The sequence below is a fragment of the Gekko japonicus genome, unplaced genomic scaffold (genome assembly GCF_001447785.1).
Source record: "Gekko japonicus isolate JY-2015 unplaced genomic scaffold, Gekko_japonicus_V1.1 scaffold1157, whole genome shotgun sequence".
Classification (NCBI taxonomy): domain Eukaryota; kingdom Metazoa; phylum Chordata; class Lepidosauria; order Squamata; family Gekkonidae; genus Gekko; species Gekko japonicus.
The window spans coordinates 420,875-436,298 of record NW_015167085.1 but is presented as its reverse complement, the minus strand read 5'-3'; the positions used below and the strand labels follow the sequence as shown (position 1 = coordinate 436,298).

At 41.8% G+C, this 15,424-nt stretch overlaps 1 protein-coding gene across 3 annotated transcripts in view; it reads right to left on the bottom strand.

The window, feature by feature from the left end:
• MBP (myelin basic protein) overlaps positions 1 to 15,424 on the bottom strand; it is a 198,256-nt gene that overhangs the window by 35,460 nt on the left and 147,372 nt on the right. For all 3 annotated transcript variants that reach the window (XM_015412838.1, XM_015412839.1, XM_015412840.1), the window contains one exon: positions 6,508 to 6,935. In XM_015412838.1, the coding sequence (XP_015268324.1) occupies positions 6,508 to 6,935 (428 nt within the window). The remainder of the gene's footprint in view (positions 1 to 6,507; positions 6,936 to 15,424) is intronic.

Below are 15,424 nucleotides of genomic sequence, written 5' to 3'. Positions count from 1 at the left end.
CTGAATTACATCAAAGTTCCCCTTAGAATCTTAACAAAGCTTCAGTCTATACATTAAGAAGTAACATTCAGGCTAGTACAGGGGAAAAGTCAGTGTCATGTAGTTTAATAATTAACAGCAGCTATACTTTCTGTACTTAGTTACCTCTCTTATTTAGCTAATACATGCATTGACACAGATGCCATTTCCAGAATGGAAATCAAAGTAGTTTTCTTGAGGTTCTACTACCAGCATTAATGCAAATTCCACCTTCCATTTCAGGGGAAGAGAAGTATTTTCCTGTACCGTACACATAGTATCACAATATTTAGGATGTTGTAATGGTTAATATACAATCCAAGAAAGAGAAACAATTGCAGATGAACTTGTACATAGGAAGGCCTGATTTATACCTTTGGATAATGACATGATTATTGTTTAGTAATAAATACGATACCACTTGTTTGTTTTCTGTTTCATATGAAATCTAGAGAGCTAGACACAGACAATAGACAATGATACTCTAATATGAACTGAGTTCCACTTATATACAGTGGGTTAGATCCTGTGGAAGAACTCCACTTGCACAAGGTAGGGGAGATGATTTTTGCTGATACCTCCCCCTCCCCCCGGCATGATAGCCCTCCACTTCCCTCCTTGTGCTGCTCCTAAAAATAGTAAAAAAAAATATCCCATTACACTACCAAACTACGGTAGATTGGACATGTCAATTTGTATGAGGAAAGGATTGTTAGCCATTCTAAATAATATAACTGCTGTTTGTCTTCCAATAATTTGATCATTTACTATGATAAACTACTTCTTACCTAAATTCTAGAAAACCAAAGGCACCCAGAAACAGTATGTCCATTCCTCACTTGCTTTTATTAAAACTGAGCTTAAATTATATGGGTTGGATCCAAAAGCACTGTTCTGAGGCTGCAACAGCCCTTTGATGGTTCTTACATTAATGTGGCGTCACTTCTGTTGGCAGTGGAGAATCTTGCAGATTGCTCCTTCCCATTGCAGACTTCCCATGCTGTTCATGAGGGTCTGCTGACTCCCAGGAGCAGAATTTTGGGAGCCCTATTGGTGACAGTGGGAGGGACAGGCAGGGAAACCTGTTCAGAAAGCTTTGATCTGCTCATGGTACTTTAGATCTAACCCTGGGTTAGTCTCATGATCAGCTTCTCCTTGTAGTTAGCTTTGTTAGATCACAGGAGCATCCTCCTGTTCTCACCATCCCTCTTAACCATCATATAGTTTGATAAAGCACTCAAGTGTGTATCAGCAAAAAAAACTATATGCAATCATGTTACATTCAGGTTAGGATGTTAACATAGTAAACTCAAAATAATTAGTACACCCGTTTGCAGTGAGAAAGTTATTTAATAAACACATATCAATGCTCAAGCATAGACAAAGGGCAAACAATGAAACAAAATCATGTCACATTACAGACTCCAGAAATTTAGTACCATAATTATATATATATCTATATATATATTACAATGCTACAATTTATACATCAGTCATACAAAAAAACCCAGTAGATATGACAAGATTTTTCCCAGAGATGAAAGAAGAAAAAGTCACAGTAAAATTCTTCCTGTGTATTGTTCAGACATTTTCATTAATATTAAGAGTAACTGAAGGAGACAGATTTTTGATCCATTTTAATATGTCTGCTCAATTACTTTCTGAGTCGAACTTTTAAAAATGTCCTTTAAGCATTCTGTAAACAATCCTGTATTTCAACCAGTTTGAAAAAAGTCAGAGACATATTTCCTATTGTCTCTTTATATATATAGTATAGTATTTTAAAAGCACAAAATCCCCTAAATTATATGCCACAGGAAGCCAGAATGTTTCCAGTAACTTAACAAAAATGGGTGAACCCCAACAAGGAATGGAAAGAAGTTGAAATGGTTTTGCTTGTCAAGACACTGGCATTTCTGTAAAATCTGGCCCTCCAGGACCACAGTGAACATATGGCCTCATTGGCCCTGACTGGTATGCTGGGCTCTTGAAAGCCCTACAGGGGCAGATGCTGCCCACTACTCTAAACCTCTCCACACTCCTGTTGGCAATTCCTATTTTTACAGTATTGTTACTGCCACGGGTAAAGACCATCTTACTACCACTTCTGTTCTTGCTTTATGTTTCTTGATCATTAAAACCTACCTCCTTGAGGTATCTCAAATACCCTGCAGAAGGGACACACCAACCATGGTGCCATTTCAGCACCCCCAAATCACAATGCAAGGCCAGTGCCACAGAGGCATCACTCTCGCAGCTATGGCAGGGAAATGCTCAGGGCCACCACACAAGTCAGTAGGAGGTTTAAATTTGCTATGGGTTACTTCTCATTAATATTTAGGAAGGTAATACAGGAATGTAAAGAAATAGTTGTATGATACAACTTGGAAATTTAATTACATTTTCTCCCTAAAATGAGAAGAAACATACCCAGTCCAATTACACTGACAGTTCAAAGCAATTTGGTAGCACCTTGGCATATTATCACAATACAAATCAGTTGCATTACACGTATTAAAAAGAGGACAGATTCTCCAGACCACACACTTAAATGGACGGTGGTAAATCAAGTTTGGTGCTGGAACAAATAAATGTCCTACAATATGTTGAGCGCTACAATTAAAAAAAACACAACAGCAACTGCAACACTTGGGAGTTAGACTTGTATATCTTTAGCAGATGTGTGTGTGTGTGTGTGTGTGTGTGTGTATTGGCACATTGTTAATGCAAGATTTGAGTAATCAAAAGCAGCAATAGGTTTGTTGCAGTTAGGAAGGTAGTAATTTTGAGTGGTAGCTTCTGCCACAAAGGCCTTTGGAGGCAGTGAGAAAGCAATAACTTGATTGCTGCTAACTTTTCATGGCCAACCTTCTCACTCATCTTGAAATATGCATTCTGATTTTTGCCATATACCTGTTATAAAGCAAAGCATCTCTTGGAGAGTGCCTGTTCTGTCTGGCTGTTATTTGAAATCTGATAAAAAGATAATTATACTAACTGTGTGACATCACTGTACTGTCCTTGAGAGTTTATTCTTTGATGCTGGTTTGCACTGAGACAGGTACTAGAAGGAAGACTTACTGAAGCCAGCCAAAATATGGCACTTGGTTTATTTAGAGAGAATCATTACCTTATAAAACTCTGAAATTTCAAACCTTCTTGCCCTGTTCACGATCAGCTTTCTGCATGTACGCTGCAGATGACATGTAGGCTTTATACCTCAATATGGAAATACAGGTGATATGTTTTCTGCTGCAGACAAAATCTCCATCCCCTATATTTGCACATTTTATTCTTTTTCTCCTACCCCTAGCAAATGCCATAGCAAGAGAGAAACCTGCCTCCTGCAGGGTTGAGGAGGAGGCAAGAACAAAACAAGCATTCATCTGGCTTCCCTTCTTCCTCCTCTCTTTAAACAAAGGAGATTGTTATGCATACATGTATTTTCAGCCACAGATGTTAATAAGAAAAGAAGAATATGCCTCCACAAGGAATTTTCTATGCACTCTGACTGAATGTCAACTTTTAGTCTGGACAAAAGGACGTTTGTTTTGCCTGCATTCCAGCACTTGCTGGTGTGGGTAGATCAGACATATGATTTCGCCCTGGGGTAGCTGGGAGAGAAGACGGGAAGGTCCTACTGATCATCATCCCAGCTCCAGTAGGTTTGGGAGAAGCCACCTGCATGATCTGTTCCATTATCATTTTACTATATCTTTCCACACCATCAGCTATTTAACTGATATTGGAGTTCTGCAACATTGTGGGTTATATCCTACCAGCCCTTCCACTGTCAAAATGAGCGAGAAAAGGAATCTTTTGGCCACTGAAAGCCTACACGGGAGAAGATGGGATAGGAGCTGCAGTAAGGAGGGGAATCAGATGAGATTGAGGAGAAAAGCTGGTAGCATCCAACCCAGTATGTTTCCAGTGTTTGTCTGCTGCAAATCCAGTCCCATTCAAACAAAGGGGATGACGCTTGGCCACAACCATGTGTCCAAAGGTTATATTTCTATACAATTGTTTGTTTGTTTTCTAGTTATTTTCCCAGATGCTTTTAAAGTACATCAGTATTTGGATTTTAACATCCCACAACTCCAATAACCAGCAACTATTATTTCACTTTAAACACAATGAGAAAAATGGTGCCTACATTTCTGACTGTTTTGACATAATCGTGAACCGACAATGGCTGTTTTTTTAAAATTCACACTGTTTCAAGACAACTGCACAATAGCAACCACTTTATGCCTTCCTGAAAAACACACATGTGTACTTGGTAGTAAATGGCTATGGCACTTGATAAAGAAACTTCCAGCATTGACAGTCTCCTGGAATGTATTCCTAGGATAGTATTATTTGAGAGCAATAGTGTTGCCCCACAGCATGGGCAGCTGTTTCCTCTGACTTTGGCCATGATATTTACAAGTCAACATTTAAAAACAGTTGTCCTGTCGCAGCTAAGCATAAGGTATCATCAGTGACTTTTTTATTTTGATCTTTAGGCACTGTTTTCAAAGTTACGGAGATTTAAATGTACCAATGAGAGCAGAGAAAAAGCCAGTGCAGGGTGTTACGAATCAACACTACAAAAGAATGGCATTTCATATGACGTTGCATCTATACAAGAATAGTCTTTAAAAGCTACACAGATTTCACAATGATTAGTAAATCTAGAGACAACCACAATGTGACCTAGACTTAATTCACCACCACTAAGAACTTGAAAGGAATGCTTCTGAGTTATCTATGCGTAAAAACAGTACCTGACTGTGCACGGCAGGTGCAGGTTTAACCACAACGATCATATTGTTTCCTTGGGGTATGAGAAATAATGTCTTTAGACAGGCATTCTACACTTGTCAGTTCTTTGACTTCTCAACATTTTGACTGTGTTTCAGCGAGCCAGACAGCATGCCAAGGCGCTTACTGTTTCAGAGCCTGAATCCAAGCAGAGGTTTTTCTGCACTGTAGCCAATTATTCTTGACGACACTTGGCTGCTGTTGCAAATATCACTTGCCCTATACACCTGAGAGACTTGCCCTATACTGGCAAACAATGCAGATTGGCGCCCTATCTCAAAAGCAAAGTGCAGAATTCTTCTGGTAACCAACTTCCAGCCTGACATTAGCTGCAGCAGTAACAGCAAGCTCTTCACAAGGATGCTACGCCTCACAGTCTCTAATCACAATTAAAGAATGTAAAGGTTAGCTGCTTCGGGATGTCTTGCGGTCTGATTAAACACTTCTCAAACTAACGCAGACCCCCTAGACAATAAGAAACCTATAATTAGGGGCTAAGTGCCTGAACGCATCAGAAAACGTTTCACTACAGGGAGAGACGGTCAAATGCTACAACATCCTCCCTGACAGGTGTGAACTTTGCTTAATGATGAAGAGAAGAAGCAGGAGTGCCGTCAGCACTTGCCAAAAATGGTTGTTCTTCCTCACAACAAAATTTTCCAAACATCAGAAGTGTCTGCCAGATCAAAAAGGTACATATAAAATACAAAATGTAACAGCCAGGAGCCGAATAGTTTTAGAAGACACTAAGATGACACAAAACGTTAAAGAGGAAAACCGCAGCTGAAGAAACAGATGTTTTTCTAGGAACATCCGTTCCTTCGTCATGCTTTTTCTCTGCTTTTCATCTGAACAAGACTACATATTGTTTTTTATATACTGGAACGACTTTTTGCTACAGACATCCCAAACATTTCTGATACACAGTTTCTTATATTAAATCTCAAAATGTATAGCAATCAAAAAGTACAGTTTCATAGAAGTAATACAAAGCTGTTCTAATCTTGTCACCCTATCCCAATTTCACTTGTTTTGATTTTCTCGTTGAAAAAGAAAAACCAAATAGAAGGACTGACTAGGTTTTACAAAACCCCTCATTAGTCCCACAGCCATGTCAATAGACACTATACAGCCTGATGACATGGAACACCAACAAGCAAGCACAGAAATAAACACAAGACTACAAAAGTCAGTTCCCATAAAGCTACCACAGAGATGCCATACATAATTGTCTTTCTTAGGGCGCTTCTCCAAACAGATATTAAGAAACATCACAGGGATAGTATCACCAATGGAAAAAAAAATATCAAAAGAGGACTGAAACTTTCCCCAATGTGACTGCAGTGACACTTAAAACTACGGTAACAACAGACAATTCCTATACAGTTTTGCCATAGCCAGACTTAACAACATTTCCACTTTCCAGATGGAATAGGGGCAATTAAAAGTTCTGGTCAATTTGAGAGGAAGTTTTTGTAAGAATATTTTTCTTGTGTGCAATTGATTTTTTAGAAAAGGTTATCAGAAAGCCTATCGACATTTTAGAAATCAACAATCCCATCCCGATGGCTAAGTCAACACTTGCTCTATGGAGGTTATTCAGTTTGCTTGATTTTTCTCCCACCCTTTCTTTTACAATTCTTGACTGCGTTGCTGCTATTCTGTTCTCCTTTCCTCTGAGCTCACCTTGCCCCTCCTGGGGACATGTTTGTCACCTCCAAAGAATCTGCCCAGTGAGTCAAGTAGACTTGGTTCCCTGTATCTTCTTGGGGATCCATGTCTAGCATGGTCTATGGTGCTTGCAGTTGCAAGTTTGGATCCATGCCGGAAAGAGGAGCGTTTCTGTGAAGCCATCAAATCCGAATTCTCAGAAGCTGCTGCAGTGTCTTCCTGAATGGTCTGTAGCTCATCTGATTCAGAGGGCCGATCTTTGAAGGTGTTGTCCTCTCTCCCTGGGGCATCTCGGGAAAAGAGGCGGACCAAATGGGGGCGACCAGTCGTGTCAGCTGGGTTGGTCTCCTTCCAGGCATTCTTTGGGTCTGCTGTGCCCTTGGAGTCTGTCACCGCTGTGCGCTTAGTGGAGGTCCCATTGTTCTGGTTCACATCTGCCTCTCCTGCAAACAACAAGGATGAGATATGAATACAGGCTTGTGAAAAACAGAACACTAGAACAATGCTGCTTTTTTCCCCCTCGCCTTGAGTTAGTTGTTTCACACAAAGTCCGTAGATTATGTACACTTGCAGCACAGTTGCCTTCTACCAGCGGTACGTTTTGCCAGAATGAATATAGCTCAAAAAAGGAGATGTTGGGCTGTTCTTGCCTGGAAACAGTACTGGAAATATAGGTAATGTCCTTTAGGTACTAGCAATGTGAAGCAATGATTCATAATCTATAATTTAGACTCAGCAGCCTTTAAGTGAAAACAAACTGTATTAAGTTTCAGGACATGGCAATTTTGCGAAATGTCTAGTATGATGATTCCTTTCACTAACCACTTTTTCTTGCTGTTTCTGCTGACAGCAGAGGGTGATGACCGAGGGAAGGCGTGTCACATGGGTGCTTTAATCCAACTTCTGAAGGTAAACTGATTTTTTAAAAGGTTTCACATACCTAAAGGATAAAATGCTGTGCCCCCACAGTTAATGAAGCTTTGATATAGATTTTCTAGAACCTGTTCTGATTCTTTTTTTGTTTTGTTTTGTTACACTTTATCCTTTAGGTGTGTGAAAGCTTAACAAAACCTGTTTGCCTTGAGAACCCAAAGTGGGTTTAAAGAGCTCATAGGAAAGTGACCAGTGACACGGGTAGAATCCATTTTGGTTTGGTTCTAACTAGTTCTAGCAACACAAGAAACCTTTGAAAGAAATTATTTGCTGTGCTTTAAAAACACTGCAGGACTCGCCAAGGTGCTTGTAAGTCTGACTGAGTTCAACAATTTATAGTCAGGGCTTATTGCTGAGTTGAACAATCCCGCTCCCCAGCATTTCTATCCCAACCTCAATTTACTCCAAGTTATATTGTCCTAATGAAGGTATAGTTTAATTTGTTGGATGGCACCCAACATGCTGAAAAATCACACAGTCAGGAATCAGGAGATATACATGTGTGCATGAGCAAGCCTCTGACTGAAAACCCACACCTGGAGTTAAAACACACGCACAGAAATGTCTCCTTGCATCCTTCAGTAGTCCTTGTCTGGGTCTGGAGGCAGGCTGCAGCAGGAGACCTCTCTCCGCCTGGACCGTGACAGCGCCGACTGCCTCCATGGCCCAGACCTCGGCCCCTGACTGAGTCAACTTACCAAGGCAGGAGCCGAGGGAGGAGATGAGGCCGGCGGCACAGATGGCAACAAGGGACAAGAGGCAGGGGGAGAAAGTGTGGCAAGTGACACAGTTGGAAGTGGGGGAGAAGAGGGCAGAGGAATGTCCCCCAATGGCCCTGGCCAGTGTCGGAAGGCCCTTGGACACATTGGCAGTTTAGATATTTACAAATTTTAAAACAGAAAAAAATATGTAGATAACAGCAATTTCCAGATGATCAGAAATCTATTATTACAGGGATCAATGGATTGGATGCAACCAGCTTTTTCATTGAGACTTGCCCACCACATACCCTCAGTACTACAAGCCCTTTCCCCACATGGCTTCGGTTCATGCAGGTGCCATGATTCTCTGCATAGCCTTTTTGGGTGGGCAAAGAGGACCCCTCCTCCTTTTTCTCCAGGAGAAAAGCTGTTCGGATACAACTCATTACCTTTAGAATAAAAAACACAGCTATACCGTAATGCTCCTAAAATGAAAGAATCACAAGCATGGGGTTCATTTTGCACACCGGGGACAGGTGTGCAAAACTCCCACTGAGGGGGGACTGCGCGGGCCCTCAGCCGAAGAACCCACTGGCTGAGCCCCTCTGCCTGGCTGTAGCAGAGGGACAGGGCGCCTCAGAGAGCCCTGAAGCGCCAACACTCTTCACGGGACTCCTTCCCTCTCTGCCTCCAACAGCCTCTCTGCCTAACGGCCTGATGCCAAGTAAAAATGATTGTGTATTAAATGACTCCTTCAAGTTGCCTGTAATGTAATCCTGTGCAGTTACTCCACTCTAAGACCATTGATTTCAGTGGGTTTAAAACGTAACTGCACAGGACTGCACTGTAAATGGCTTTTATTTCGCCACTTCGCAATAAGGCATGGGATCTAGATCTTATCGCATGGTAAAAAGTGTTCCTTTACTCGACAGAGTAGGACCTTAACAAAACATTTATTCAATTTATTACCGGAACTCCCATTCACAAGACTTAACTGGCTAAATATAGAGAATTGGGTAACGACTTTTCACATCAAGAAAACAGAACTTTCTACTGGAGGAATCCTGAAACAATGTTGATTTTTTAATGATGTCGCTTGCCACAACTCCTTCCTGATGTTGAGTTGATTCCTGCATTGCGCCCCAAAACTCGCTGGCATCTATGAATACCGAGTGCGTGGAATTCTGCTTCTTCAAACTTACAGTGGTGCTCAGTGCCAGAGGTTGCCAAGACAGCATAATCAGTTCCAAAACAAGTGCTGGAGGCACTTCAAAATGTACAGGTGGGAGGTGCAGAAAGAGACAACAGCAAATCCAAAGCGATTGTATCAGATGAGGTGTCTTTCTGATCCTCTCCCGATTGCTTCTCGGGTTGCCGCCTTGCCAGCAACCTGCTCATTTTTTAGTTGAGACTCTTATGCATGTTTCTGAAGAAGAAGAAGAAGAAGAGATTGGATTTATACCCCGCCCTTCACTACCCAAAGGTGTCTCAGAGCGGCTTACAAACTCCTTTCCCTTCCCCTCCCCACAACAGACACCCTGTGAGGTAGGTGGGGCTGAGAGAACTCTGACACAAACTGCTCTTTTTCAAGGACAGCTGTGCCAGAGCTTGCGACTGACCCAAGGTCACATCAGCAGGTGCAAGTGGAGGAGTGGGGAATCAAACCTGGTTCTCCCAGATTAGAGTCCGCACACTTAACCACTACACCAAACTGGCTCTCTGCAATGGTTCTTCCCACAAGTGAGTATCCTTTAGATGCAACCACACTGCTGCCATGACAAATAATGGGTTCAAACACTATGCAGCAGATTCACCAAATGGGGATGTTTGTGTGGAGGCATAAGGCCACAAGAACTGCCTAAGCGGGCCACACCGAGGCCCAACTAATCTAATATTGCGTTTCTAACAGAGATTTGCGAGTTTCCTCTAGGAACTCACAAACAAAGCTTCATCTTTCATGAGCATCTGTGAAATGAGTGTGGAAGCTGCATGTAGCTGTTGATAGACCTATCCCGCCTGAAATGATAAGATGCCCAGAGAAGTTTGCCTGATCATCCTTTTAAAAAAGTGGTTTTAAAAAGCATCAAGAACTCAATCAACTTTAGTCCTTTAAGAAAGGGGACGTCCAATAAGCTGCTTCGTGGGACTGAGATGTTTCTCTCAGCAAGACTGCACTGGTCTACCCTTTTTGAATCCTCTTTCTAGCGTGCCTGTAACAACCTGCATAGCAGGTGGAGATTCAGAACCTCTGCCTTCTGTACAGCCGTTAAAGGCAGAGTTTGATCAGAAAACAGCTGGCAATCTTAATTTCAGCATAAGTTTCAGAAGGAAAGGAAAGCTAATTTTTCTTCACAGTGACAACTACTTGTTAAGGACTCCTCAGGCAACTCTTCTGCTCTTTTCTTTGACTTCAGCATTTTTTGCTGACTGTGCCTGCTGACTGGGGAGGTTTAAAACTGTAGATGAAATTATAATACCTTGCACTTTTTTGAAGGTTTGAGTATATGATGACTTTTGGACGGGAGCTCAATGCCGGCATAAAGATTTCCAGAGAACAGAAGCAATATAAGGAATTTTATTCATTTAACACTGCCTAGATTCTATGCCATAATACACATTCATTGGGGGGTGGGGAGAGAACAATGAAGATATTGTATTTTAATTAAATGCATTAACAAAACACCAGAGCATCTGCATGCTAATATTTTTGCAACAGTTGTGCTTTGTGTCAGTGATTGCATTTACTTGTGGGCAACAAAGGAAAGCATTTGTGCCACAAAAAGTAGCTTCTCCCAATGCTGGCCTAGAACATCTCATGCCTTTCTTTAGGGATAAAAATATGCATTGAGAGTTTTAATTTTCCTGTTTCAGGGAATGGTTTCAGGTTTTTTTAGAAGGTACAGCAGAACTGCACCTTTGGCTTACTCTAGAAAACCCTGGCTGCTGGCTTTTGAACACATGGCCATTTGATTACTAGCATGACTTCCATTTAGGCTATAGCTAGCTGCATGTGAATTTTGCATTCTAAGGAGTTGACACATGCAGGGGTCATTTCCTGCAGGAACGCACAGGAGCGGAGCTCCGGCAATAAAGAACCCAGGGGGTGGGCACATGCAACAAGCCCCACCCCCTGCTCCCAGCAGCCCTCAGTCAGAGAAAGAAGCAGACAGGTAAGTTGCACAGCCCCCCCCCGCGCCGAGGCGCAGAGCCCAGGGAAGTCCTCCAGAGCCCCGCCTTCTCTCTTTCTGTCTTTCCCTCCTTATTTCCTTCTCTCCCTCTTTCTTTCCCTCCTTCCCTCCTTCTTTCCTTCCCTCTTTCTCTCCTTTTTTCCTTCTCTTTCCTTCTCTTTTTTCCTTCCTTCCTGCACAGATCTGTGCATCCCCCCCCCATAGATAGCAATCCAAAACAGTCCAGTGGCACCTTTAAGGCCAAGGTTTATTCAGGTACAAGCTCTCCCTCCTCTGTGAGGACAGATCTGTGCATCCATAGCTAGCAATTCAAAACAGTCTAGTGGAGCCTTAGCAGCGGTTGTTGCCTTCAGACACACTTCTTTTTTTGGTAAACAAAATTTTATTTTCTTAGGAACATAACATATAAAATTAAATCATTCGATCCATTGTCTACCCCATTCCCTTCCTCCCCTCCCTCCAATGGCTTCCCGCAATGCTTCTCCCCCTTCTTACAAATTTCTTTATATCATTAACACACCTTCAGACACACTTCTGGTGATGTCAGGGGGTGTGGCATGTGCAAATAAGTTATGCTAATGAGTTATGCTAATGAGCTCCTGAACCTCTTTTTCTACGAAATGACCCCTGGACACATGGATTTGGAAACTTTTATACATAACTGTATTTAGTGTGTTTTCTATACCCGAGGACCTTATTTAGCTAGTCATCATTAAGGCTGCTGTCCTTAACAAACCATTGAGCTCAACAGGACTTTGGAGTAAACATGCATAGGATGGAGTCAACATCACATTTAAGACCTGAGCTAGTTGTCTCATTTGTCCCATTAATTTCAATGGGACTTAGGTACAACTAACTTGAGCTGCTCTGGAAAGCCATACTCTTCTTTAAATTGCTAGGCTAAAGACAAGGCGTTCATTGCCTACTCTCACACTAAACCAACTGGCCATTTGACTTAAAGCATTTTAATTAAGAATACTTATGCCTTTCATGGAACATCTGCCAGAAAGAAAAAGCAATTCACATTTTGCAGTGCATTAAGTTTGCGACTTACTTTTTGTCTCTTCTATGTAGTGTTCCATACGTTTTTTTAAAAAACTGTTTTCAAAATTGAAAATAAATGCAGTGGCCCTTTTAACTCACTTGGTCCTTGTGGATAGATAAGAAAGCTTCCTGCTCTCGGGTCTTACATCTGCTACTGGAAATTAATTTGTGTACGTAATATCCTGGTGGATGAAGCATGATATATACTTCTGGACTCTTCTATAATGGCAAATTTAATTTTAGGTTGCTGCACCATTTCCCAAATGAAATCACTACATTCCATATGGCATCTAAACACAGACACTGCCCCAAGCACTAGAATAAACTCAGAATTGATACTGTATATACTTAAAAATCAAATCCAGTGTTAAATTACATTGAAGCACTACTTTTCTTATTAATTCAGGACATCCTGCTGTGCTCCTAAAAAAGCATCTGAGTGAGTCCTATCCCGCTCACTAATTCAGACTAAGACTATAAAATTGAACATTCATAATCCCAAAGTTCTTTCTAATCAAATTAATGGCAAAAATTGTGAGTTTTCGATGTTAACATTATGATAAATTCCCCCTTTTCTATTAAGGATCCTTCAACTCCCCAAATAAAACACACTTCAATGAATAATTTTAATGTAATTTTGCCATGCTTTTAGCTGTTTCTACAGGACAATTTGAATGAGCTAACACAATGTTAACTGTAAATTGTGGAATTTGTATTCACCTATCCTGGAGTTTTAAATCAGTAAGTCTTGTTCTCTGGAGCTCAAAGATAATATTTGATAATTACTAAAATGCTAACACTTCTAAGGACCACGATGGTTGGTGTTGTTTTTGCCTACATTCTAAATCACAAGTAGGCAATCATTTTTCCTGACTGTCAAGAACTCCCTGCAACTCCTACTCTTGAAGATGGTGGAGGGGTCACAAACAAAAATCAGGGGAAACAGATGAAGTCTATACTTAGCCTGGGAAGAAGCTGAGCTCTAATGGTGCTGATAACATATCAGGGCACTGCCAAGCTTCCTCGGGTGGAGAACCAGTCCTTCATACTGAGAAAAATGATCTGGCATTTGAGATACACCTATCCCTGTTCTAAATGGTCTAATGTGCCATAGTTAGTCCCTAATTGCTGGCCCTGCTTCTTAGAGCATGTCTGCCTAGTTCTCTTTTGCATCAGCCATTTTGCAGTGTAGTTAAACCACAGAAGTGAACAAATGGTTGCCACCAGTTCTTTTGTTTAAATCCTAGACAATATAAGATGGGGCTAAGGGGACAAAATTCTGGGGACCTTAATAGTTAGACTTCTCATGTAATTCCCCCCCCCCCATACAATATTTGGGTTTGGTGTGTGTGGGATAAAGTACAGATCTTTGACCAGGTGGTCATACTGGCTCTCAACAGCCATGAGTACACAATCTGTCTAGAGTCCTTTCAGAAACACCCCCCCCCAAACAAACTCAGAACCACATTTGATCCAAACATCCAAAATCTATTAATGGTGAGGGGAAAGAGAGGTGGTTTACCCCTCATTCACCTTGAACATTTGTTTGTACTACTTTGCAAAAGAGATTGGAAACGCAACTTAATCCAATATGTTTCATTTCCCACCCATGTCTGTCTTTTTTGGGGGCATCAACTGTAGGTTAAGAACATAACAAAAATTATGCTGATCACACCAAGTGCTCATCTTGTCAAGAATGCTATTTGCAGTACTGGCCAACTGTTGCCTTTGGGAAGTTTACAAGCAGGATAGGAAAGCATCAGTCCTTCCTTAATTTTTAGAGGTAGACTGTCTCTGACTATGTAGTTTCCATGGCGTGTGATTAAATTCCAGTTTTGACACTGTGAGTCTGATAGGGTGCCATAGATGGCTGGTAGCAACAATCAGTGTTAGAGGTCACAAGTTGTGCAGACCATATTGGGTAATGATGAGGCAAGTGCTATACAACAGCTTGACCAACAAAAATTCAGTGAAGCAGAGCATTACCTATGAACTCCATTTGCAGAATGGAAGACTCCCACCATCCTCTTCTGCTATAGCCCCCCCCGCTTCCTAATATCCTGCCCTAGGGTTTAGGGAACTGCAGGAATAGCGCTTGATATGATGTGAGGGTCTGCAGCAGGGGAGAGGGAAATCAGCCTTTCTCCACTGGTGGAAATGCCTTTGTGTTGACAGCAACAAATTGCAAGATCCAACCCCATGTTTTATATCAGTTGGATTAAACATCAGTGGGACGACATAGGCTTAAATGCAAGTTGCAAAGTGGACTATTAATAAATCGAATGACAGGTGAATATTTCAATTTAAGAGAGTGAATTTTACATCAGTGAGCCCCTTCCACATTGATGCCTCTGCATAGGAAGCCTGCAGGGGCAGACTGGCCATTTAACTTACAGGGAGATTTCTCAGTGGGACACGGCCCTAGTAGCCCACTGGTGGTTAGGAGCAAGCCAAACCCCTGCAATTCTGTCAGTGCCTCAGGGGCCACTTGACTCAGATTAGGAGGCCAGGTCTCTTCCTCTCGCTGGCTGCCCTTAGGGGCAGAGGAAAAAATGGTGGTGGAAATGGGAGGGGGGGGGAAATCAGCATTGTGCCAATGCTGTGACATCAGGCAATGCACTGTCATGACATGGGTGTGACATCATCACAACTCTATATAATTCGCCCCTTTGGGGCGAATGCTCGAATGCTGCCCCACGTGATGATATGTCCAGGTCATGACGCAAATTACATCACTGTGTCACCAGCAACGTCACTGATCATTTTACAGTAGCATTCTGTGAGCTGCAGTCTCTTTTTCCCTTCTTGGCCTCACTGAAATATTTACGGTGTGTGATGTCTGTTAAGTTCTATTATTGGAAACAAACCCTGAATAGTATAGTATATAGTGTGACAACGCATTTAGGGAAGTATTAAAAAACCACTTTTGACTAGGATTACCATTTGCCTACTTGAGGCAGGAGATCTCCCACTCACAGCAGTCCCTTCCTGCTCAGCTGGGTGGTGGGGAAAAAATGGGGGTAGGATCATCAGTATCCGAACACATTGATATCACTTCCAATCATG